General features: G+C 42.6%; 1 protein-coding gene across 5 annotated transcripts in view; it reads left to right on the top strand.

Annotated features, from left to right (window-relative positions):
* Positions 1-26,937, top strand: part of kiaa1328 (KIAA1328 ortholog) — a 173,667-nt gene that overhangs the window by 102,071 nt on the left and 44,659 nt on the right. For all 5 annotated transcript variants that reach the window (XM_043684585.2, XM_043684442.2, XM_087990030.1 and 2 more), the window contains 2 exons: positions 7,453-7,646; positions 18,074-18,179. In XM_043684585.2, coding sequence (XP_043540520.2) covers positions 7,453-7,646; positions 18,074-18,179 — 300 coding nt within the window. The remainder of the gene's footprint in view (positions 1-7,452; positions 7,647-18,073; positions 18,180-26,937) is intronic.

Genomic DNA, 26,937 nt, shown 5'->3' on the forward strand with positions numbered 1-26,937 from the left:
TTTTCAAGAAATCCTTGGACTTTGGAAAATTAGAGAATTAGAAAAGGGATTCAAAAAACTAAGCTAACTCTAGGCTAGTCTTTTTATGTCTCTTTGTAGAATCATACAACAGCGGAGAGCTGTTCGACCCATTGACTCTGCACTGATAATAACTATTCAGAATCTACAATAGTCCCACTCTACAGCGCCTACAGCATTGAATGTTATGACATTTCAGTTGCTCATCCAAGTGCTTTTTAAAGGTTGAGGTTTTGTGCCTCAACTACCAAGCAGTACATTGCACTGTTACTGGTAAAATTTCAGTCTGTAATAAAGAAAGTACAGTATTAGCAGAGCATTGAGAAATACATAACGTCATCAAGCTTCAATTTCTGAGTTTTGAAGAAGGGACATTGGACCCAAAATGTTGACTCTGCTTTCTCGCCAAAGATGCTGCCAGACTTGCTGAGTTTCTTCAGTAGTTTCTATTTTTGTGACCTGTAACTAGTGGTGTGTCATAATTTATTTACTTGGATGAAGAAAATGAAGATAATCATAGAGTCACAGAGATGTACAGCATGGAAACAGACCCTTCGGTCCAACCCGTCCATGCTGACCAGATATCCCAACCCAATCTAGTCCCAACTGCCAGCACATGGCCCATCTCCCTCCTAACCCTTCCTATTCATATACCCATCCATATGCCTCTTAAATGTTGCAATTGTACCAGCTTCCACCACATCCTCTGGCAGTTCATTCCATACACGTACCACCGTCTACGTGAAAAAGTTGCCCCTTAGGTTCTCTTTTATATCTTTTCCCTCTCACCCTAAACCTATGCCCTCTAGTTCTGGACTCCCTGACCCCAGGTAAAACCCTTTGTCTATTTATCCTATGCCCCTCATAATTTTGTAAACCTCTATAAGGTCACCCGTCAGCCTCCGCGCTCCAGTGAAAACAGCCCCAGCCAGTTCAGCCTCTCCCTGAAGCTCAGATCCTCCAACCCTGGCAACATCTTTGTAAATCTTTTCTGAACCCTTTCAAGTTTCACAACATCTTTCTGATAGGAAGGAGACCAGAATTGCACGCAATATTCCAACAGTGGCCTAACTAATGTCCTGTACAGCCACAACATGACCTCCCAACTCCTGTACTCGATACTCTGACCAATAAAGGAAAGCATACCAAACGCCGCCTTCACTGTCCTATATACCTGCGACTCCACTTTCAAGGAGCAATGAACCTGCACTCCAAGGTCTCTTTGTTCAGCAACACTCCCTAGGACCTTACCATTAAGTGTATAAGTCCTGATAAGATTGCTTTCCCAAAATGCAGCACCTCGCATTTATCTGAATTAAACTCCATCTGCCACTTCTCAGCCCATTGGCCCATCTGGTCAAGATCCTGTTGTAGTCTGGGATAACCCACTTCGCTGTCCACTACACCTCCAATTTTGGTGTCATCTGCAAACTTACTAACTGTACCTCTTATGCTCGCATCAAAATCATTTATGCAAATGACAAAAAGTAGAGGGCCCAGCACCGATCCTTGTGGCACTCCACTGGCCACAGGCCTTCAGTCTAAAAAACAACCCTCCTCCATCACCCTCTGTCTTCTACCTTTGAGCCAGTTCTGTATCCAAATGGCTAGTTCTCCCTGTATTCCATGAGATCTAACCTTGCTAATCAGTCTCCCATTGGGAACCTTGCCGAACACCTTACTGAAGTCCATATAGATCACATCTACTGTTCTGCCCTCATCAATCTTCTTTGTTACTTCTTCAAAAAACTCAATCAAGTTCGTGAGACATGATTTCCCATGCACAAAGCCATGTTGACTATCCCGAATCAGTCCTTGCCTTTCCAAATACTTGTACATCCTGTCCCTCAGGATTCCCTCCAACAACGTGCCCACCACAGAGGTCAGGCTCAACGGTCTATAGTTCCCTGGCTTGTCTTTACTGCCCTTCTTAAACAGTGGCACCACGTTTGCCAACCTCCAGTCTTCTGGCACCTCACCTGTGACTATCGATGATACAAATATCTCAGCAAGAGGCCCAGCAATCACTTCTCTAGCTTCCCACAGAGTTCTCGGGTACGCCTGATCATGTCCTGGGGATTTATCCACTTTTATGCATTTCAAGACATCCAGCACTTCCTCCTCTGTAATCTGGACATTTTGCAAGATGTCACCATCTATTTCCCTACAGTCTATATCTTCCATATCCTTTTCCACAGTAAATACTGATGCAAAATATTCATTTTCTGTGGCTCCACACAAAGACCGCCTTGCTGATCTTTGAGGGGCCCTATTCTGTCCCTAGTTACCCTTTTGTCCTTCATGAATTTGTAAAAACCCTTTGGATTCTCCTTAATTCTATTTGCCAAAGCTATCTCATGTCCCCATTTTTCCCTCCTGATCTCCCTCAAGTATACTCCTACTTTCTTTATACTCTTCCAAGGATTCACTCGATCTATCCTGTCTATACCTGACATATGCTTCCTTCTTTTTCTTAACCAAACCCTCAATTTCTTTAGTCATCCAGCATTCCCTATACCTACCAGCCTTTCCTTTCAGGATCAGTGGTGCTGGAAGAGCACAGCAATTCAGGCAGCATCCGAGGACAGGCAAAATCGACGTTTCGGGCAAAAGCCCTTTTACCTAGCCTTCCCTTTCACCCTGACAGGAATATACTTTCTCTGGATTCTTGTTATCTCATTTCTGAAGGCTTCCCATTTTCCATCCGTCCCTTTACCTGCGAACATCTGCCCCCAATCAGCTTTCTCTAACTTAGAACATCAACTTTTAGATCTGGTCTATCCTTTTCCATCACTATTTTAAAACTAATAGAATTATGGTCACTGGCCTTAAAGTGCTCCCCCACTGACCCCTCAGTAACCTGCCCTGCCTCATTTCCCAAGAGTAGGTCAAGTTTTGTACCTTCTCTAGTAGGTACATCCACATGACTCAAAATTCCTCTCCATCTAAACCCTTAACACTATGGCAGTCCCAGTCTATGTCTAGAAAGTTTAAATCCCCTACCATAACCACCCTATTATTCTTACAGATAACTGAGATCTCCCTACAAATTTGTAAAGATAGTATATTCCTGTTCGGGTGAAAGGAAAGGCTGGTAGGTATAAGGAATGCTGGGTGACGAGAGAAATTGAGGGTTTGGTTAAGAAAATGAAGGAAGCATATGTCAGGTATTGACAGAATAGAAAGAGGGAAATGTTTAGAAGAGTATAAAGACAATAAGAGAATACTTAAGAGAGAAATCAGGAGGGCAAAAAACTCTTTTGAAGTTTTGGGGCGGCATAGTGGCTCAGTGGTTAGCACTGCTGCCTCATAGCACCAGGGTCCCTGGTTCTCCCCGTCTCTGCATGGGTTTCCTCCGGGTGCACCGGTTTTGTCCCACAATCCAAAGATGTGCACGTCAGGTAAATTGGCCATGCTAAATTGTGGGAAAAACAATGACTGCAGATGCTGGAAACCAGATTCTGGATTAGTAGTGCTGGAAGAGCACAGCAGTTCAGGCAGCATCCGAGGAGCAGTAAAATCGATGTTTCGGGCAAAAGCCCTTCATCAGGAATAAAGGTAGAGAGCCTGAAGCGTGGAGAGATAAGCTAGAGGAGAGGGGGGGGGGTGGGGAGAAAGTAGCATAGAGTATATTAGGTGAGTGGAGGAGGGGATGAAGGTGATAGGTCGGGGTTGGGAGGAGGATGGAGTGGATAGGTGGAAAAGAAGATAGGCAGGTAGGACAAGTCATGGGGACAGTGCTGAGCTGGAAGTTTGGAACTAGGGTGAGGTGGGGGAAGGGGAAATGAGGAAACTGTTGAAGTCCACATTGATGCCCTGGGGTTGAAGTGTTCCGAGGCGGAAGATAAGGCGTTCTTCCTCCAGGCGTCTGGTGGTGAGGGAGCAGCGGTGAAGGAGACCCAGGGCCTCCATGTCCTCGGCAGAGTGGGAGGGAGAGTTGAAATGTTGGGCCACAGGGCGGTGTGGTTGATTGATGTGGGTGTCCCGGAGATGTTCCTTGAAGCGCTCTGCTAGGAGGCGTCCAATCTCCCCAATGTAGAGGAGACCGCATCGGGAGTAATGGATACAATAACTGATATTAATGGATGTGCAGGTAAAACATTGGATGTGGAAGGCTCTTTTATGGCCTTGGATGGAGGTGAAGGAGGAGGTGTGGGCGCAGGCTTTGCAGTTCCTGCGGTAGCAGGGGAAGGCGGGCCCTGTATCGACTGTCCACGCCCCCCCTACAACCCACCCTCCCATCCTGGCACCTTCCCCTGCCACCGCAGGAACTGCAAAACCTGCGCCCTCACCTCCATCCAAGGCCATAAAGGAGCCTTCCACATCCATCAAAGTTTTACCTGCACATCCACTAATCTCATTTATTGTATCCGTCGCTCCCGATGCGGTCTCCTCTACATTGGGGAGACTGGACGCGTCCTAGCAGAGTGCTTCAGGGAACATCTCCGGGACACCCGCACTAATCAACCACACCGCCCTGTGGCCCAACATTTCAACTCTCCCTCCCACTCTGCCGAGGACATGGAGGCCCTGGGCCTCCTTCACCCCTGCTCCTTCACCACCAGACGCCTGGAGGAAGAAGCCCTCATCTTCCGCCTCGGAACACTTCAACCCCAGGGCATCAATGTGGACTTCAACAGTTTCCTCATTTCCCCTTCCCCCACCTCACCCTAGTTCCAAACCTCCAGCTCAGCACTGACCCCATGACTTGTGCTACCAGCCTATCTTCTTTTCCACCTATCCACTCCACCCTCCCCCCAAATCCGACCTATCACCTTCATCCCCTCCCCCACTCACCTATTGTACTCTATGCTACTTTCTCCCCACCCCCACCCTCCTCTAGCTTATCTCTCCACGCTTCTGGCTCTCTGCCTTTATTCCTGATGAAGGGCTTTTGCCCGAAACGTTGATTTTACTGCTCCTCGGATGCTGCCTGAACTGCTGTGCTCTTCCAGGACCACTAATCCAGAACAGGTTTAGGGTGAGAGAGAAAAGATATAAAAGGGACCTAAGGGGCAACTTTTTCATGCAGAGGGTGGTGTGTGTATGGAATGAGCTGCCAGAGGAGGTTGCAGGTGGAGACTGGTACAATTGCAACATTTAAAAGGCATCTGGATGAGTATATGAATAGGAAAGGATTTGAAGTGATATGGGCCAGGTGCAGGCAAGTGGACTAGATTAAGTTGGGATATCTGGTTGACATGGACGGGTTGGACTGAAGGGTCTGTTTCCGTGCTGTACATCTCTATGATGCTGTGACTATATGAGGTTAAGTGCTGGGCAAACATTTGGCAGCTGGAATATAGCATGTGAAACATGAGGTTATGTACTTTGGCAGGAACAAAAGAGGAGCAGAATGTTATTTAAATAGAGAAAGATTACAGGAAGCTACAGACCAGAGGCATTTGGGGCTCCTCGTCTGTGAATCACAAAAGTTAGCATACAGGTTCAGCTGATAGTAGGGAAGGCACGTGTAGTGTTGTGCCTTTATTTCAAAGGGAATTGAGTATAAAAGTAGGGAGGTTTTTCTAAAACTATACTAGGCACAAGTCAGACTACATCTGGATTACTGTGAACTGTTATGAGTCTATTATCTAAGGAAAGATATACTTATATTGGAACTAGACCAGAGAAGGTTCACTGGGTTGATACCAGGCATGGAAGGACTGTCTTATGGGGAGAGGTTGAATAAATCGGGTTGTACTCCTTGAAATATAGAAGAATGAGGGACAACTTATTGAATCATATCGGATTATAGAGTCAGAGATGTACAGCATGGAAACAGATCCTTCGGTCCAACCCGTCCATGCCGACCAGATATCCCAACCCAATCTAGTCCCACGTGCCAGCATCCAGCCCATATCCCTCCAAACCCTTCCTATTCATATACCCATCCAAATACCTCTTAAATGTTGCAATTGTACCAGCCTCCACCACATCCTCTAGCAGCTCATTCCATACACGTACCACCCTCTGCGTGAAAAGGTTGCCCCTTTGGTCTCTTTTATATCTTTCCTCTCTCACCCTAAACCTATGCCCTCTAGTTCTGGACTCCCTGACCCCAGGGAAAAGACTTAGTCTATTTATCTTATCCATGCCACTCATAATTTTGTAAACCTCTATAAGGTTGCCCCTCAGCCTCCGACGCTCCAGGGAAAACAACCCCAGCCTGTTCAGCCTCTCCTTGTAGCTCCTTGTAGGGGAAGTGGAGTTGAGGGTAATGAGATCAGACCTTAATGTGTTATCAGCTTCCAAATCCATGCTTATCTTTTCTCTAATTCTGTGTTTGCATTCTGCCTATCGGGTCCTGACTACGTGTACTGAAACTATCCTTATTGAAATAACAAATGACACTCCCTGTGACTGATGTAAGCTATCTTTCCTCAACCTTCCCACCCTACATGCAACCTTTAGCGTGCCGCTCTGACGCTTCACATGAGTGGAGCTTCTGTTGCCTGTTTCCATTCTTGTCTGTTCAACCACAGCCTGAGAATAACCCATAACGGCTTCTCTTCCCACTATTGCCTGCCCTATCTTCCAAGGATCTATTCTTGGACCTCACCTTCAGTTTTCTCCATCACCTGTTGTCCATAAGCAATGCTCCCAAATATCAGTATCAGTTTCTACATGCTGATCATATGCAGCCTTTCATCACCATCCAGTTTTTCATAATCCAGCAATACCTCAATCTTAAAAAAAAAATCTTGTTTTGTCCAATCCATAGATGGCTTTAATCCTTCCTATATTACTCACCTCTTCAACCATATAAGCCTTTGAGATGATGGCACTGCTTGAATTCCAGCCTCTTGTACATGCCTAACTTTACTTGCTTGTAATTAGTATGCTGTAGAATATCTGCCATAAATCTCTTTGCCTCACCACATATCACTCTCTAAGATGCTCCTTAAAAACTGAGTCTTCTGTCAGTTCTCTTAATATCATCTGCGTCATTTGTATTCTAGTTTAATAACACTCCAGTGAAGTGCCTTAAGATGTTTTCTAACATTAAAAGTGCTAAATCGTTGTTGCAGTGTGTGGAGCACTGCACCGTTACTGTTCTTTGGAAGAGATATTAAACCTAGGCCCCATTTGTCCTCTCGGACAGACAGAAATTATTATGTGACACTAATTAGTGGTCGTGGGCATTCTCCCAATGTCTTGCCTGATATTTATTTCTGAACTAACTTTTCTGAAATTGGATTAGCTGGTTATTTGGTGAGAGACAAAAAATGCAGATGCTGGAATCCAAAAAAACATACAAATATTAGTTGCTGGGTTTTTAATAATACAATATTCCAAAATTTGTTTATCTTCTGCAAAGTGCTTTGGAACCTTGGAGGCATGATAGGTGCTTATCCAAATGCAAATACCTCTTATTTTTTCTCTATTTAAACTTGGAGATATGAGGCTAAGAATTGATTACTTTTTTTGCAGGTATTTGAGATCAGAGGATGATCTTTTTCATGGTAATTTGCAACATCAGGAAAGGAACATCAAAGCATCGATGACAGAACCGTGGGAAAGATTAAGTGCTGGAAACAAAGTTTTAGAACCTTTTAATCCAGAATTGGATGCCTTTAGGTGTACAGCCTCTTTATACCCTACTTGTGCTCAAAATAAAGAAACAGGTATCTATTTTATACTTGCACACAACATTCAGTATGTATGCCCTTCTGTAATATGTGTTGAAAATTATAATTTTGAAAAATACAAATTTGCATGAACTATTTGAAATTGATGTTTAAAAAAATCATGTTTCAGAAGTGCTAATTCCATGAAAGATACTGTTCTTCCATTGATAAGTATTGAATAACACAAGTGCAAGGATGCAGAATTTTATAATGTTTGGCTGTCTCAATTTTCCATTAATCAACTCCCAATTGCTGTTCCTCAAAAAAAAACTCCCATTCCATTACTGGAAGCATAACTTTGTATCTTACGGATTTCTTTTCAGTTATAGGGGAAGACAGAGAATGAAATGTGGTTTTGACCTGTATCCAATGCTTATCAATATAATTCTGATGCTTTAGCTAAGTTGTTTTTCTTTGTTTCCATTACTTTTGGGGCGGGGGGAAAGAAATTTGTCACCTTCAATCTGGACAAGTTGGACTGTATGACTCTAGGTTGCTCAAACATGACCTTTCCTTTCAAAAAAAAATTCACATCAATTTTGAATTTATGTTCTTTTGTTTACACAATTCATGAAAAGTAATGTACTTACATACAACCCATGTGCCTCTGCATAATTAAGGAATTGATTGTAATTCCTGCACTCTCAAAAGAAATACATTTTGAGTAGCATCAAGTCTCTTCATATTTAGTTCTTGTTCCAGAAGTGCCACCCTAGCCCAATGGTAGCACTCTTGTGTGTTGACTCTGAAGTTTGTGTATTGAAGCTCTGCTTAGTGATTTAAAAACACATAATCTGGGTTGACACTTTTTCATGTTTCTGAAGGAGTGTTGTACTGTTGGAGATGGCATTATCGCGATGAAGAGTTAAACTGAGACGTTCCTGATTGTTTACAACTACCTGAACAATCCTGAAATAACGCCACAGAGGCTGGTATCACGTCCTCAAGTCACCCTTTATTTACACATGGAGAATCTTTGACACTGATCCAACTTCCTCAGAGCCAGCTCTGAGTGAATTGAAACTCTGACGCTCCCCTGACTGACCTTATTACAATCACTACAAGTCCCATTTTACCATAAGAAGATCCTACTAAGCTAACCAATTTTAATGCTCAACTAACACCATCAAAATGATTAAATGGTCAAGTTGTTTGTGCATAAATGTAGTAATGGCATTTCTGCACAAAAGAATGATGTCTACACCTTCTAAGGCAATTTGCTGGTTGTGAAGCTTTTTGAGATGTCTAAAAGATGTGATAAGTGCTACATAAATGCTTAATTTTTTTTCTTGTTCCTTGTTACTCTTTTAAGGAAAACCTTTAACATTATTGCTTCTTCAGTTTTTGCTCATATTTTCATATGGATGAATTTTTAATTGAGAATGAAATTAAAGGATATAAGGAGTTGATTCAATTTGGAGTTAAGACTGCAATCAGATCAACCATGGTCTTGTAGGCAGAGAGGCTGAATGGTCTATTGCTCCTAATTCATATGTTTGTATGCATATTTCCCTAAATTCTCTGCTTAGGTATCTCTAATAACAGAAACAAAAATAGAAGTTGCTGGTAAAACTCAGCAGGCCTGGCAGTATCTGTGAAGAGAAATCAGAGTGAATGTTTCAGCTCCAGTGACCCTCCCTCCATTCTGATTTCTCATCATAAATGCAGCCAGATTTGCTAAGCTTTTCTAGCAACTTCTATTTTTGTTTCTGATTTATAGCATTCACAGTTCTTTCATGTATTCTTTTATTTAAGTATCTCTAATCATGTTTCTTTCCCTCCCCATATTTCCACAATGGCCTCAACCAAGTATCATATAAAAATGCATGTTCTTGGTGATGATACCAGCTGTCCCCTTCCTCCTTTTGTGCTGGTTAACTAGTGTTGAGCTTCAGTTTTCTCAACACTAGTTGTAAATGTGCTATTGATTTGAAGCTTTGTCCTGTCTCCAGCTTGAACCTGACTGCACACAAGCTCAGAGCCACAGTCAGCTGTACGTCCAACCTCATGTCTTCTGTAGTATAAAGACAGACTACTTTCAGCTCTATAATATTACCCATCTCCATCCCTCTGTCAGACCACATACTCTTGAAACAATCGAAAATGTTGATCGCCTCTCTGTTTAGTTATTCTGATGTTCTAGCTGCCTTTCCATCATTCATTCTGTGTACAATGCGGCTCATCCAAAACTTTGTTTCCTGTATGCTATTCTGTACCAGTTATCACTCATCACCCTTGTGACACAATTATAGAAATTTAGAAGACAGAAAGAAGCCATTCAGCCCATTTTTTTTTTAAATGAACCGGCTGGAAAAGAGCTGTTTTGTTGAAATACAGTTCCCTGCTCTTGGTCCATTGCCTAGTTAGTTATGGCAATTCAAGTGCAAATAGCAGTAATTATAAATGGGATTTGGGTTTCAGCCAATGAATTCCTGGCCCTCATTACTATCTGGATGGAATTTTCTCTTTTCAGCTCCCCTCTAATCCTTGCAACAATTTATTTAGACATAATTGTTTATTTATAAACTCTCTCCTAAAGGAAGCAGTTCCCACCTATTGATTCTATTGAGGCTCCTTGTTTTCATTGAATGAAATCTTCCTTCTGCTTCCTCTTTTCCAAACAAAGCATGATCAGACTTTGCAATTTTTCCTCACAGCTAAATCTTGCTAATCCAGTAAATCTTGTCTGTGGCTTTTAGTGGTAGCCTAGCCAGTGGTTTATACATTTCCATTGTCCGTGCTGGTATCAGTTAAGACTGGCCACCGCATACTCCTTATGGAGACTAAGTCCTGCCTTCATGTTAAGAATGCCTTCCATCATCGTGTTGTATACCATTATCACTATGGTAGATGGAGCAGACTTTGAACAGATTTAGCAACTTAGGAATGAACTCCATAATGTGCTGTGGGCCATCAGATGCAGCAGAGTTGTACTTCAGTACAATTTATAACCTCATGGGCCAGGCATTTTGCTCACTCAACCTTTACCACCAAGCCAAGAGTTTAACCCTGGTTCAACGGAGATTGCAGGAGGGGCAGAGATACCAGGGGCAGCACCAGGCATACTTAAAAATGAGGTATCAACCTGCTGAAGCTACCAAACAGGATTACTTGCATGCCAAACAGTATAAATAGCAAGTGATAGACAGAGCTAAGTGATCCCACATCCAACAGACCAGACCAGTCCTGCCACATCCAGACCTGAATGATGGTGGACAATTAAACAACTCACAGGAGGAGGACACTCCACAAATATCCTCATCCTCAGTGATGGAAGAACCAATACATCCATGCAAAGGATATGACTTAAGTATTCACAGCAATCTCTAGCCAGAATTGTCATGTGGATGTCAGCCAATCCGATTCACTCCACATGAATATCAAGAATTGGTTGGAATCACTGGATACTGCAAAAGCTATGGAACCTGACAATATTCCAACAGTAGCAATGAGAATTTGTGCTCCAAAACTGGCCTCTGTCCTCACCAAACTATTCCAGTACTCTTACAACACTGGCACCTACCTTACAATGTCAAAATTGCCCGGGTATGTCCTGTACGCAAAAAACAGGACAAATCCAACCTGGCCAATTATCACCCCATCAGTCTACTCTGTCATCAGTCATGCGATGAAAGATGTTGTCAACAGTGTTATCAACATATGCTCCGAAATAACCTGCTTAGTAATGCCTAATTTGGGTTCCAGCAGGGACATCAACTGCTGACCTCATTACAGCCCTGGTTCAAGCATGGTAAAAGAGCTTAATTCCAGAAGTGAGTTAAAAGCAACAGCCCTTGACATCAGGGCTGTATTTGACTGAGTGTGGCATCAAAGAGCCCTAGCAAAACTGGAAACAATGGTATTGATGAGAAACTGCTGGTTGGAGTCATACCTGGCGCAGAGGAAGAGTGTGGTGTTGGAGGTCAGTCATCTAAGCTCCAGGATATCTCTACAGGAGTTCCTCAGGGTTGTGTCTTAGGCACAAGCATCTTAAGTTGTTTCATCAATGATCTTAGGTTAGAAGTGAGGATGTTTGCCGATGATTACATAGTGTTCACCACCAGTCACAGCTCCTCCAATAACAAGATCATGAGACATAGGAGTTGGAAGTAAGGCCATTCGGCCCATTGAGTCCACTCTGCCATTTAATCATGGCTGATGGGCATTTCAACTCCACTTACCCACACTCTCCCTGTAGCCCTTAATTCCTTGCGAGATCAAGAATTTATCAATCTCTGCCTTGAAGACATTTAACGTCCCGGCCTTCACTGTGCTCCGTGGCAATGAATTCCACAGGCCCACCATTCTCTGGTTGAAGAAATGTCTCCTCATTTCCGTTGTAAATTGACCCCCTCTAATTCTAAGGTTGTGCCCCTGGGTCCTAGTCTCCCCGCCTAATGGAATCAAATTCCTATTGTCCACCCTTTCTAAGCCATGTATTATCTTTTAAGTTTCTATTAGATCTCCCCTCAACCTTCTAAACTCTAGTACCATCCCAGAATCCTCAGCCCTTTATTGTATGTTAGACCTACCATTCCAGGGGTCATCCGTGTGAATCTCCGCTGGACATGCTCCAGTGCCAGTATGTCCTTCCAGAGGTATGGGGCCCAAAATTGGACACAGTATTCTAAATGGGGCCTAACTAGAGCTTTACAAAGTCTCATAAGCACATCACTGCTTTTATATTCCAACCCTCTTGAGATAAATGACAACATTACATTTGTTTTCTGAACCACGGACTCAACCTGCAAGTCAACCTTTAGAGAATCCTGGACTAGCACTCGCAGATCCCTTTGTACTTTGGCTTTATGAATTTTCTCACTGTTTAGAAAATAGTCCATGTCTGTGTTTTTTTTAAAAAGTGCAAGACCTCGCATTTGCTCACATTGAATTTCATCAACCACTTCCTCAACCACTCTCCTAAACTGTCTAAATCGTCCTGTGGCCTTCCCACTTTCTCAGTACTACCTACTTGTCCACCTAACTTCGTATCATCGACGAACTTCGCTAGAATTTCCCCAGCCCCTTCATCCAGCTTGTTAATATATAAAGTGAACCGCTGCAGCCCCAACACTGATCCCTGCGGGACACCACTTGTCACCAGCTGCCATTCTGATAAAGAACCTTTTATCTCAACTCTCTGCCTTCTGTCAGATAGCCAATCTTCAATCCATGCCAGTAGCTCATCTCGAACACCATGGGCCCTCAGCTTACTCAGCAGCCTCCCGTGAGGCACCTTATCAAGGGCCTTTTGGAAGCCTGGATAGATAACATCCACTGGATTTCCCTAGTTTAACCTACTTCTTAGCTCTTCAAAGAGTTCTAACAGGTTTGTCAGGCACGACCTCCCCTTACTAAATCTATGCTGACTTGTTCTAATCTGACCCTGCACTTCCAAGAATTTAGAAATCTCATCCTTCATGATGGATTCTACAATTTTACCTACAACCAAGGTTAGACTAATCAGCTGATAATTTTCCATCTTTTGTCTTGATCCTTTCGTGAAAAAGGGGGTTACAACAGTGATTTTGCAATCATCTGGGGCTTTAGTTGACTTCAGTGATTTTTGAAAGATCACCAACCAATGCCTCCGCTATTTCCTCAGCCACCTCCCTCAGAACTCTAGGATGTAGCCCATCGGGGCCAGGAGATTTATCAATTTTTAGATCTTTTAACTTTTCTAGTACTTTCTCTTTTGTAATGGTTACCATACTCTACTCTGCCTGCTGACTTTCCTTAATTGTTGGGATATTACTCATGTCTTCCACTTAAGTTCTTCATTTAAGTTCTTCAGCTATTTCCTTATCTCCCATCACTAGCCTTCCTGCATCAATTTGGAGCGGCCCAATTCCTACTTCTGCCTCTCATTTGTTTCTTATGTATTGAAATAAAATTTTACTATCATTTCTACTATTACTGGCTGGCTTACCTTCATATTTGATCCGCTCCTTCCTTATTTCTCTCTTTGTTATCCTCTGTTTTTGTTGTCTTCCCAATCTTTGGATTTCCCAGTGCTCTTGGCCACATTATAGGCTCTCTTGTTCTTTGATACATTTCCTGACTTGCTTGGTCAGCCATGGCTGTCTAATCACCCCCCCCTCCCCAGATAATCTTTCTTTTCTTTGGACCTCTGTACTGTGTCCTCAGTTACACCCAGAAACTCCCGCCATTGTTGTTCTACTGTCTTCCCCACTAGGCTCTGCTTCCAGTCGATCTTCGTCAGTTCCTCTCTCATGCACCTTTATTTAACTGTAACACCATTTCATCCGATTTTGCCTTCTCTCTTTCAAATTGCAGACTGAACTCTACCATATTATGATCTCTGCCCCCTAAGTGTTCCCTTACTTTAAGATCTTTTATAAAGTCTGGCTCATTACATAGCGCTAAGTCCAGAATAGTCTGCTCGCCAGTGGGCTCCATCACAAGCTGTTCCAAAAAGCCATCCTGCAAGCATTCCATGAATTCCCTTTCTTTGGATCCCCTGGCAACATTATTCACCCAGTTTATTTGCGTATCGAAGTCCCCCATGATCACCGTGACCTTGTCTTTCTGACATGCTCTATCTATTTTCTGGTACATCATGTGCCCTTGGTGTTGACTACTGCTGGGATGTCTGTACATAACTCCCATTATGGTTTTTTTGCCTTTGTGGTTCCTCAAATCCACCCACACAGACTACACATCATTTGGCCCTATGTCATTCAGTGCCATAGATTTAATTTCATTCTTAACCAGCAAGGTAACCCCGCCCCTTCTGCCCACCTCGCTGTCTTTTTGATAAGTTGTGAATCCTTGTTGTAAACTGCCCTGCAACCATGTCTCTGTGATGCCTGCCACATCATAATCATTCACAATTTGATAATGAAGCATTCCATGTTCAAATGGAACAAGACCTGGACAGTATTGAGGCTTGGCCTGGACAAGTGGCAGTAACATTTGCACCAAATGAATGGCGGGCAATGATCATCTCCAATAAGAGACAACCTTACCACTACGCCTTGAAAGCCAATGATGTTACCATCACTGAATCCCCACTATCAACATCCTTGGGGTTACCATTGACCAGAAACTCAGTTGGACTCACCATATAAACACAGTGGCTCAAGAGCAGGCCAGTCTCGGGATTACTGAAGCATGAAACTTACCTCCTGAATCCCAAAGCCTACCCATCATCTACAAGGCGCAAGTCAGAGTGTGATAGAATTCTTCTTTTGTCGTATGGTTGCAGCTCCAACAACACTCAAGCTTGATATCATCCGGACAAAACAGCTCTCTTGATTGGCAGTGCATCCACAAACATCCACTCCTTCCACTACCAAAGCACAGTAGGAGTAGTGTGCCCTATCTAAAAGATGCACTGCAGAAATTCACCAAAGATCCTTAGACAACACCTCCCAAATCCACGACCACTTCAATCTAGAAGGACAGGAGCAGCAGATACCACCATCACCTGCACATTTTTCTCCAAGCCTCTCTTCAACCACAGTTTTAAATGTAATGCTGCACCTTCGGTGGTGGTGGTGGGTCAAAATCCTGGAACTCTGTCTAATGGCATTGTGGGTTTACCCGTCAGCAAGTGGGCTGCAGTGTTTCAAGAGGGTAGCTAGGGATGGATAGTTAATACTGGGCAGCCAGCACCATCCTCGTTCTATGATAGAATGAAAAAAACTTCCCAGTTCTTACTATCGATGCTGAAGTTTTTTTTTAAAAAAAGGAAATATTCCTAATGCAAATTTTGTTTTTGCTGGCCCTTAATGACTCCCATTCACCAATACATCATGGTTAAAATTATTATTGACCATTGCTGAAAAATTGTGCATTTTAACAAAAGTCTTGTCCTGCACTCATCAGAACAATTCAATAGAATCTCAATTTGAGTAGAACAACATCTGGTAATTGTTTTAAGTTTTCTCTCCCTTTTACGACTTTATTTTGTAAAGACTGTATATTTTATACTTTTCTGTATTTTTTTATTGTGGGCTAAAATGAGAAAACAACTGTTTTAAAAACCCAGGATTGTGGAGGATTTGTGCACTTTATAAAACTGTGTTTCCCCGCAATGTTGTAAGTCGTATTTACCTTGCTGCTGTTCATGCAGTGGAGGTGGTTAATTGTATAAGCATGACACTAGGGTTTATATACAAAATGAAATTTATTGCACACAGTAAGCTCCTTCCACTACCTTTGTAGTGTAGTGACCTTTTGTCGATGACAGGTCAACATTTATGTGGTTGGCCGTCGGTAGCTGAACAGCTTGTGGGTGTGCATGATATTGCCAGAAGCTTCGGACTATAGGAAATAGAACTGGTGCGTCTCTTCATACTAGGAAAACCTGAAACCTGAAGAAAGTCTGTTACCGTATCTCACCAGTTGCTATAAGTTGTTAGTTTAACCATTACGTTAGAGACTTTATAAGTTGTGAACCAGTCACTGTGCCTCTGACAAGGAAGTGAAAAGTACCTGCAGAAGAGAGATTGAACAGCAGCAAGTCCTGGCAAGTAAAACCATCATTTCAGCTATCCCCACGGATAGGGAAGAATAAATAGCATGTGGGAATGTAATCTAGCAGCATTAATTGAAATGTGTCTTAAACGTACTGAGGGCTGAGTACTTATTATTTAAGAATACAAAGTATTCAGGTATAATAGGAAAGGAAAAAAAAGAGAAGTTGAATTTTAGTGTTGTTTAACAAAGACATTCTAGTGTTGTGAAAAATATGTCCATCTGGTTAGAATTTAGAAGCAAAGAGTTACTATCATTCTGTTGTGGGATATTCTATGAACCTGCAAATCGAGAGACAGAATCAGGAGAGCACCATTACAGATAATTCACAAAGATATACAAGAACTTTTGTATGTATTATTGAGGCGCTTTAATTACTGAGCATCAGTTGGAAAAGTTGGAGAGCCAGCATGGACTCAACATGCTTTAGTGACTCCTATGACCCAATGGCATCATAGGATTCTAAAAGGTGTGTCAGCAGTGATTGGGGACGTTACTTTAGATTCATGAAAGTTCTTAATGGATTGAAAGTAAGCAAATGTAACAAAACACTGTCCAAGAAAGGATGGAGAAGGAAAACTGTGATCTGCAGGGCAATTCCCCTGACTTTAGTTGTCAGCAAACTGGTGGAATATGTTATTAAGTTATCAGAATGATACAATTAGGTCATTGCAGAATTAGACAGACTACATACTCAACATGGTTTAAGAAAGTGGAATAATGTTGCACAATTTTCTTTTAGAATATTCTGAAGAATGGCAGGGATAAAGGGGAGTCAGTAAATGCAATATATTTTGATTTTGTAGACATCCCAAGAAGGCTGCCCAAGAAAGATAACACTAGAATTAAAGGTTGATAAAGTTGGACATAATAGATTCACATAAATGGAAGATTGATTCATGGATAGAACACTGGAAGTAGAGATTTAAAACAAAAAGCAGGCTGTAAATGTGGAATGTCACAAGTATTGATGCTAGATCCTGACCTAATTACAATCTACATTAATGATGCAGATGAGACAGTAATATATCAAAAGTTTGCTGATAATTCAAAGTCAAGTAAGGACATTAAACTGTATGCGGACACAACAATGCTGCACAGAAATAAAGATGTTAAATGATTAGACAAAAAGGAGGCAAATAGAATATGGAATTATCCATTTTGGTGGTAAGAATGGGAAAATAAAGTTTTTTTTTTTAAAACTGTAGTATTTGCATGTTGATGTTCAGAAAGATGGGTGTGTACTTACAGAACAAACACGAAGTTAACGTGCAGCCACAACAAGCAATTCAGAATAGCCCTTGTTACAAGGAGTTAAAATGCAAGAGTAAGGACGTATTGCTGCAATTGTAAAGGGCTTTAGTGATGTAACACCTTATGTACCATGTGCAGTTTTAATTTCAATATTTAAGTAAGGATAAACCTCCCTTGGAGGCTGTGCTGCAAATTAGATAGTTGCCTATGATGGGAGGGATGAGCTAATCTAAGTGGCTGAGTAAATTGTTTCAATGTTATCTGTAATTTATAAGAACAGTCTCAGTTTAAGGAATTGATCACTTAGGACTAAGAAATCTTGTCAATCTTTGGAATTCTCTGTCTCAAGAGATTCATAATTTGATATATTCAAAGCTGAAGATCCACCATGATCATGTTGATTGACTGGGCAGGATAGAGGAACAATTTAATGTACTAGTCAGTCTGACACATTTTTCAGGGTGTTTGCCTAAGTGCACTGAGAATATAATTTCAGTTATTGCTTCAGCCAAAGTTCATACTTTGTCTCTTTAATTACACCCTCCAACAATACTCTGTAATTAGAACTTATATATTGTTCAGATTTTTCAATCTGTAATTTATTTCAAGATTGGTTCATTAAATTTTATCTATGCTGTGCTCAATTAACTACAATTTCTTTTACATAGGGACTCCACTTTTGAAAAAAGATGTGGCTACTTCTCCCCTTCTATTACTTACCAAAAATGAATCTGTCAGCACAGCAACATCACCCTTTTGGGTTGAATCAGCACGGTAAGTTGCCAGTTGAAATTTAAATCCACCACTTTTGGTATGGCAAAAGTTCAGCTTCAATTCTGAACTTCTGAAATAATTGTGTAGTGATTACAGTATTAGATGAACACTTAAATTCTGCCATGACAAGTAGGGAAATTTATATTAGTCCAAGAGCAATAGTTCTGTAATAATTGCTGGAGTACCATAAAAATCCAAATAGTCCAATGATTTTCTTCAAGGATGGGATGTGCAACACCAACCTACCTACCTACCGACTTCTATATAACACAAATACCACGCAACATGAATGACGGTTGACATCCCAGAAAGGAATCTGGAGGAGGACAATAAATACTACTGGGTCCACAGACATAATAAGAAAATATAAAAGCATAGTGTGTTATATGTTTGGTTATCACAAAGTGCAACTTGAATATCGAATGCACCTGCTGAGGATTTTTTGCATCCATTTCTAGGATGTGGAGTTGCTGCCAAGGTCAGCATTTATTGTTCATTAGTTAATGCTGTTGGACTTTGTGCTGATGATACTTCATAGTACTGTTTGGGAGGGTGTTCCAGAATCTTGATCTCATAACAACAAAAAGACACTATATTTCCATATCAGATTGTTGCATGACAAGAAGAAATGTTTCAGGCAGTGCTATTCCCATATGTCTACAATTCTGATCTTTCGAGGTAGTAGGAGTTGAAGATTTGGGTGCTGCTGTTGAAGAAGCCTTGATAAGTTGCTATAGCCAGTGTGCGAGTGCTAAAGAGTATGAATGTTAAGGTGATGTTTGGACACTTGACATGCAGATGGCTTTATCCTGGATAGTATTGAGCTGCTTCAATATTGTTAAAGTTGCATACCGCCATGCAAGTGGAAAGCATTACATTATATTCCTGACTAGTGCCTCATAGATGGTAGACAAACTTTAAGGAGTCAGGAGGTGAATTTAGCTGCAGAGTTTCCAGCCCCTTCGTATTAATGTGGCTGATCCAGTTAAGTTTCAGGCCAGCGGCGGTGCTCGCCATCCAGGATGTTGATGGTGGTAGTTCAACTGTGGATAATACCATTGGACGTTGGGAGAAATGGTTTGAATCTGTGTTCTAGAAGATGGTATAACTTAGTATGTGTGTAACGTGAATATTACTTGCCACTTGTAAACCCAGGTATGAATGTTGTCCAAATCTTTGTATGTGGACACGAACTATTTGAGTATCTGAGTTACGACTGCAAATGAACACAATTATCTGCAATTATCTGTTTCCAGTTCTGACTTGATACTGGAGGGAACTTCAATGAGGGAGTAGCTGAAGATGTTTGAGTATGGGACATTGCCCTGAAGAAATTCTACATTAATGGTCTGGACCTAAGATGATTGGCATTTAATGACTTTAACCAGTTTTATGCTAGGTATACGTAACCAATGGAGAGCTTTTCCCCAACTCAGAGTTCAATTTTGTATCTGGTAAACTAGTCCAGTAATACAACTATAGTAGTAGTACTACTACTACTACTACTACTACTACCACTACCACCCTCCGTTTCTCTGAATTTTGCCTAAAGAAGCAATTCCATGTTTTTAAAACAGTTTTTTTTCCCTTGGTGTAATCTCAAAATGTAGTAAGAGAATTAAAGATTTATTGGTTTGTTTGAAATAGATTAACAACATGTATGCTCTATTCCTGATGAAGGGCTTTTGCCCGAAACGTCGATTTTACTGCTCCTTGGATGCTGCCTGAACTGCTGTGCTCTTCCAGCACCACTAATCCAGAATCTGGTTTCCAGCATCTGCAGTCATTGTTTTACCTAACAACATGTATAGACTGTAGTTGGATTTTCAAAACATACTCACTCAATAAAGTATTGACTTGTGACTCAACTTAAAACACAGGTCTGGAAATGAGCATATTTGATTTTTAAAAAGTTTTGATAATCTGACAATCAGATATTATTGTGAAATGAAAGCAAAGCTCGTGATGTGTGATAGAAGATTAGTTGCGGGCAGAAAGCAGAGTAGATATAAGTGGGTCATTGTATGACTGATGGGACGTGATGAGTAGAGACTCATAGAGGTTTGTGCTGGTACCTCAACTTTTTATAATTTCAATCATGACTTAAATGAGGTGAGTGAAGACACAGTTGCTAAATTTGCAAATGACACAAACATAGGGAGAAAAATACAGTTTGAAGACATAAGGAAATTGTAAGCAGTTATAAATGGGTGAAGCAAGTGGTTAAATATCTGACTGATGGGGAAAATTTAGAATCTATTATAAAGTATGTGATAGTTGGACGTATGGAAAAGATTGGGCTGAATCACCATGGGTTTATGAAAAGAAGGTTGTGTTTGAATAACTTGTGGGAGTTTTTTGAGGATGTTACTTTCAGCATAAAGAGTTGACGTTCAGGCTTAGCCCTTCATCAGGACTGGGGAGGGGGAAGGGTGATAAGAAATAAATAGGGGGAGTAGGGTGGCTAGGGCAAAGGTAGTTGGGATGGTGATGGGTAGATGATGGTAGGAGGTGATTGTGATAGGTCAGTTGGAAGTGTGGAGCGGATAGGTGGGAAGGAAGATGAATAGGTTGGTCAGGTCAAGAGGGTGAAACCAAGTCGATTGGGTTGGGGGAGGGGAGATTTGGAAATTGGTCAATTCAGTGTTGAGGTCTTGTGGTTGTAGGCTCCCGAGGCAGTGTTCCTGCTCCAGTTTGTGGGTGACCTTGTTTGGGCAGTGGAGGAGGCCCAGAATGGACATGTCATGAGGAGAATGGGAGGGTGTGTTGAAATTGATGGCAACAAGAAGGTGGGGTTGGTTGGTGCATATGGACCAGGGATGTTCCCTGAACCATTCCGCGAGTTTGTGCTTGGTCTTTCCAATGTGGAAGAGACCACATTGAAAGCAACAAGTGCAGTAAATGAGGTTTGAGGATTTGCAAATAAATCTCTACCCGGTGTGGAATGACCTTTTGAGGTCTTGGATGGAGGTGAGAGGGGTGGTATGACTGCAGGTTTTGCGCCTCTTACGGCAGATGGGAAGGTGCTAGGTGTGGACAGGGGGTTAATGGGGAGTGTGGACTTAATGAGGGAGTCATGGAGGAAATGGCCATTATGGAATGCAGATAGGGTTGGGGAGGGAAATATATTTTTGGTGGTGGGGTATGACTGTAGGTGGCAAAAATGGTGGAGGATGATATGCTGGACTTGCAGAATAGTTGGATGGAATGCGAGGACCAGGGGCATTCTATACTTGTTGCAGTTGTGGAGATGGGGTTCAAGGTGGAGGTGTGAAAAATAGAGGACTTGCAATTGAATGCATCGTTGATAACAGGGGAGGGGAAATTGCAGTCCTGGAAGTAGAAAGACATCTGGGAAGTCCTGGAGTGAATCGTTCATCTGGGGAGCAGATTAGATCAGATTCCCTACTGTGTGGAAACAGGCCCTTCGGCCCAACATGTCCACACAGACCCTCTGAAGACTAACCCACTCAGACTCATTTCCTTCTGACTGATGCACCGAACACTATGGGCAATTTAGCATGGCCAGTTCACCTGACCTGCACATCTTTGGACTGTAGGAGGAAACTGAAGCACCCAGGTGAAACCTATGCAGACACGAGGAGAACATACAAACTCCACACAGACAGTCCTCTGAGGCTGGAATCGAACCAGAGTCCCTAATGCTGTGAGGCAGCAGTGCTAACCACTGAGCCACCGTGCCACCCAGAGGAGTGGGAGTAAGGGATTGCATTTTTACAGGCGACAAATTGGGAGGAGGTCTAGTCAAGGTAGCTGTGGGAGTTGGTGCATTTGAAATAGATGTCTGTGTTATGTCGATTGCTGGAGATGGTGTTGTCCAGGAAAGAGGCGTCGGAGATGCCCAGGTGAATTTGAGGTCAGGGTGGAGGACATGGATGAAGTGGATAAACTGTTCAAGCTCCTTGTGGGAGCATGAGGCAGCGCTGATACGGTCCTCGATGTAGCAGAGGAAAAGATGAGGAATAATGGCACTGTACCTGTGGACGAGGGATTGTTCCACATATTCGACAAGGAGGCAGGCATAACTGGGACCCATGGGTACTCATTGCCACCATTCTGATTTGAAAGAAGCGGGAAGATTTAACGGAGAAGTTGTTTAGGGTGAGGACAAGTTCTGCCAATTGACTGAGAGTGTTGATGGATGGAGATTGGGTGGGTCAGCAAAAGATGTCTAAATGGAAGGTTTTGAGGCCTTCCTTATGGGGGATGTAGGTGTAGAGGGACTGGATGTCCATGGTGAAGATGAGGCGCTGGGGACAGCGAATCACATGGGGATAGAGGCGGTGGAGGGCATGGATGGTGTCTCGAACGTATGTGGGGAGTTCCTGAATGAAGGGGGATAGGACGGAGTCGAGATAAACGGAGATTAGTTCTGTAGGGCAGGAGCAACTGGAGATAATCAATCGACCAAGGCAGTCAGGATTGTAGATTTTGGGCGGTATGTGGTTGGGAAACTGAGGTTAGAGGCTGAGGATGGGAGATGAACTGGGGCAATGAGATTGTGGATGGTCTTGGAGATGATGGTTTAGTGATGAGAGGTGGAGTTGTGGTCGAGGGGGCAGCAGGAGGAGATGTTTGCGTCTGGCCTCAGCAATGTAGAGATTGGTGCATCATACAACCACTGTGCCTCCCTTGTAAGCTAGTTTGATTGTGAGGTTGGGGTTGGAGCGAAGGGAGTGCATTGCAAGAGTGGGAGGTTGGAGTGAATGAGGGGATGAAGAGTTTAAGGCAGTTACCATCGCGACAGTAGTTAGAGATGAAGTGTTTGAAGGTGGATAAGTGGCCAGCTTGGGGTATCCAAGAAGATGGAGTAAGTTGGAGGCGGGGAAAGGGGTCTTCGGAGGGTGGGTAGGAGTCACGATTGAAAAAGTAGGCATATAGGTGGAGGCTACGGAAAAAGAGTTCAACATCGTAGCTCATACACAATTCACTCTCATGGGAGTGTAGTGGGTTGGTGAGTCCTTTGCTAATGACTGACAGTTTGTCCTCAGTTTGGGCGGGGGTGTGGAGGGAGGTCTGGGGATTATTAAATACCTAGCAGGGCTTGGTATGGAGTGTGGAGTGGGGATAGAGACTGTCTCTGGAATGGGAGTGGTCATGTGATTGGCAGTGATATCAACAGTCATGTAACCAGTGGCATCCTTGAAGGCAGTGTGATCGCCAGCATCTGCAGAAGTGACATTGGTGGCAGTCACGGAGGCGGAAGTAACATTGTCGGCAGCATTCGCATACGTGATGGCAGTGGTTGCAGGGGTGGAGGTGACATAATCAGTGATGGTCTTCCTTCAATTCTCCCACTTGCTGCAAACCAAAAGGGTGATTATGAGTGCCCGGGTGGTTATGAGTGCCCGGGTGGGTCCCAGCTATGCCTGCCTCTTTGTGGAACAGTCCCTCTTTCACAGCTAAACTGGCACTATCCCCCACTACATTGATGACTGTATTGGCGTTGCTCCGTGCTCCCGCAGGTAGCTTCAACAGTTATCCACTACACCAATGCCTTCCACCCTGACCTTAAATTCACTCAGACCATCTCTGACACCTCCCTCCCTTTCCTGGACCTCTCCGTCTCCACCAACCGACTTAACACTGACATCTACTTCAAACCCAACGAATCCCACAGCGACCTTGACTACACCCCTTCCCACCCCATGTCCTGTAAAAATGCAATCCCTTACTCCCAACTCCTCCACCTCTGCTGTATCTGCTCCCGTGATGAGTGATTCCATCCAGGATTTTCCAGATGTCCTCCTACTTCCAGGACTGCAATTTGCCCTACCCTGTTATCAATGATTGGGCCATGGTCAGTCCTGCAGGTTAAACCCATTGAGTCCAAGGATCACAGATAAGTTAGTCAGAGAGCTGTGGAGACTTCAGTCAGTAAACTGATCCATGCTCAGTCAGGACTGACCTCCTAAATCAGCCCAAGTGTTAGGCACCTACAACATTTCACATTCAGCTACCATCATTCCAACCAAACCCATACCCAGATCTAAGACTCTGCAACTATATCCTCGACTTCCTGGCATCCAGATCGCAATCAGTAGGGATTGGTGACAGCATCTCCTTACAATAATCCTTAACACCAGTGCCCCTCAAGGCTGCATATTCATCCCGTCTATACTGCTATACACTCATGACTGTGTGGCCGAGGTCGGCTTTAACTCAGTTTACAAATTTGCTGATGACACCTGTCACAAAGTTGCTCCTTTTGCTAAAAGCCATTCCTTTTCTCAAGGATAATGCATCCTTGGTTTTTCTCAGAGGGGTTGTAAAACAGTCTGGGCTCCAAATCGGCTGGGTTGGTACAGAGATGAGATGGAAATGTGTTGCTGGAAAAGCGCAGCAGGTCAGGCAGCATCTAGGGAACAGGAGAATCGACATTTCGGGCATTAGCCCTTCTTCAGGAATGAGATATTGGGAGGCGTAAACAGATGAGAATTTAGGCCAAAGCTTTCATGTTTTAGAAGTAACCTATATAATGAAAGGGGAGTGGTCAGTCTAACAAGAAACTAAATTCTTGTTAGTCGATTCAGTTCAGCAGTGGGCTGTGTGGAAACAGGCTGCATGACTCTCTGTCCTTCTAACTTTGACCTGTAAGCCTTTGTTTCATTTTTGCTCTGTGTTTAAGGGGTTTGCTTATTGGGACTGTTGCACGTATTTTTTTGGAACAACATAACTAAGTTGAATTTGGATAGACTGAGTTCTGTGGGTATTCTGTATTCTGTTCATTGTGTTTTATGGTGTAATTTTGTGAATAAATGTTTCTGTTTTAAAACCTGGTCGTCAACCGTGCTAACTTACTCTGGGTAATTTTCACACTACACTTACCAAAGAAAATAGCAAAGTTACGGTCTGGACTACCTGCTTAAGAATGTTTTGAATGGTCTTGCCTAGTCCATAACACACCATTGTCATGGGTCAGATCTTAAACAACGATGAGAAGGTGAGAGTTTAGGAAAAGAGACACTTTAGTGGCATGGTGTAAAGACAACAAAATCCCTCCCTCATTGTCAACAAAATGAAGAACTAGTTATTGATTTCAGGAAGCGGAGTGGAGGACACGCCCTTGTCTGTATTTGTGGTGCTGAGGTGTAGGTGGTCAAGAACTTCAAGTTCCTAGGAGTAAATCTATCAACAACAATCTATTCTGGTCCATCCATGTCAGTGCCACAGTCAAGAAAGCACAACATCGTCTCAACTCAAAAGGAAATTTGGCATGTCCACAATTACTCTTACCAACTTTTATAGATGTACCATAGAAAGCATCCTATCCAGGTGCATCACAGATTGGTATGGAAACTGCTCTGCCCAAGACCGCGAGAAATTACAGAGAGGTATGAAAGCAGCTCAGATTATTACAAAAAAACAGACTTCCTTCCATTGACTCTGTCTACGTTCCTGCTGTCTTGGGAAAACAGCCAACATAATCAAGACCCCTTCTACTCCAGTTATACCTTTTTTCACTCTCTTCCATCAAGTAGAAGTTACAAAAGTTTGAAAACATGTACCAACAGATTTAAGAACAGCTTCTTCCATACTATTATCATTCTTATGAATGGATGTTTCACATATTTGGGTTGATCTTTTTTTCTGCACCTTCTCTGTAGCTATAACACTATTTTCTATATTCTGTTCTATTACCCTGATGTATTTATGTAAGATATGAGTTGTCTGATTAGCACACAAAACAATACTTTTCACTATCTCAGTATATGTGACAATAATAGATCAAACCAACTCAAGAAGAGGGAAAAAAGTGTTCGCAACTGTTCTCATTTGCCAACCTCTTACTACCTCAGTCTAGTCCATTTAGAGGTCTGCACACTACTGTCCTTTAACGATCTACTTTTAGCTGCCTCAAACAGTTGCAGTGGCTTTTGGATTTCTCTTGCTTTACAGCTATTTGGTTATTTTACTTCATTTCTGCAATCAATTAACTCTGAGGTTGGCTCATATAGGCTGTTCTTTTTGAATAATTCTAAACTATAAATTCACTGTTCATTACACTGTAGCTTCTGTCTTCTGGATAAACACTATAGAAACATAGAAAATAGGAACAGTAGTGTGCGCTTTGGCCTTTCGAGCCTGTACCACCATGGCTAATCATCCAATTCAATTCCTTATTCCCGATTTCACCCATTCTATGTGATCCCTTTAGTCCTAAAACCTGTATCTACCCCTTCTTGGAAACATTTTATGTGGCAGAGAATTCCACAGGCTTGCCACTCTGAGTGAAGAAATTTCTCCTCATCTCAGACCTAAATAGCTTACCCCATATCCTGAGACTGTGACCCCTCGTCAGGACTCCCTAGTCATCGGGAACAATCTCCCTGTGTTTACCTGTCTAGTCCTGTTTAAAATTTTATAGGTTTCTATGAGATGACTATTCTTCTAAATTCCGCTGAATAGTCCGAACCAATCCAGTCTGTCTTCAAATGTCACACCTGTCCCCCAGAAATCTGGTAGCCCTTTGTTGCACTCCCTCCAGACCCAAAATATCCCTTCTCGGATAAGGAGACCAAAATTGCACACATTGCCAAGGTGTTGTCTCACCAAGCTCCTGTCCTTTTCCAGCAAGATATCTCTGTTCTGTATGTGAATCATCTCACTATAGAAACCAACATATCAATTTCCTTCTTCACTAGCTGCTGCACCTGCATACTTACTCTCAGTAACTAATGTACAAGGGCACCCAGATCTCATTGTCCCTTTCCTTCTCTCAATTTATAACAATTCT

The sequence above is a fragment of the Chiloscyllium plagiosum genome, unplaced genomic scaffold (assembly GCF_037043375.1).
Source record: "Chiloscyllium plagiosum isolate Xiang-an unplaced genomic scaffold, Cpla_swu_hap1 HiC_scaffold_1, whole genome shotgun sequence".
In the NCBI taxonomy this organism is placed as follows: Eukaryota; Metazoa; Chordata; class Chondrichthyes; order Orectolobiformes; family Hemiscylliidae; genus Chiloscyllium; species Chiloscyllium plagiosum.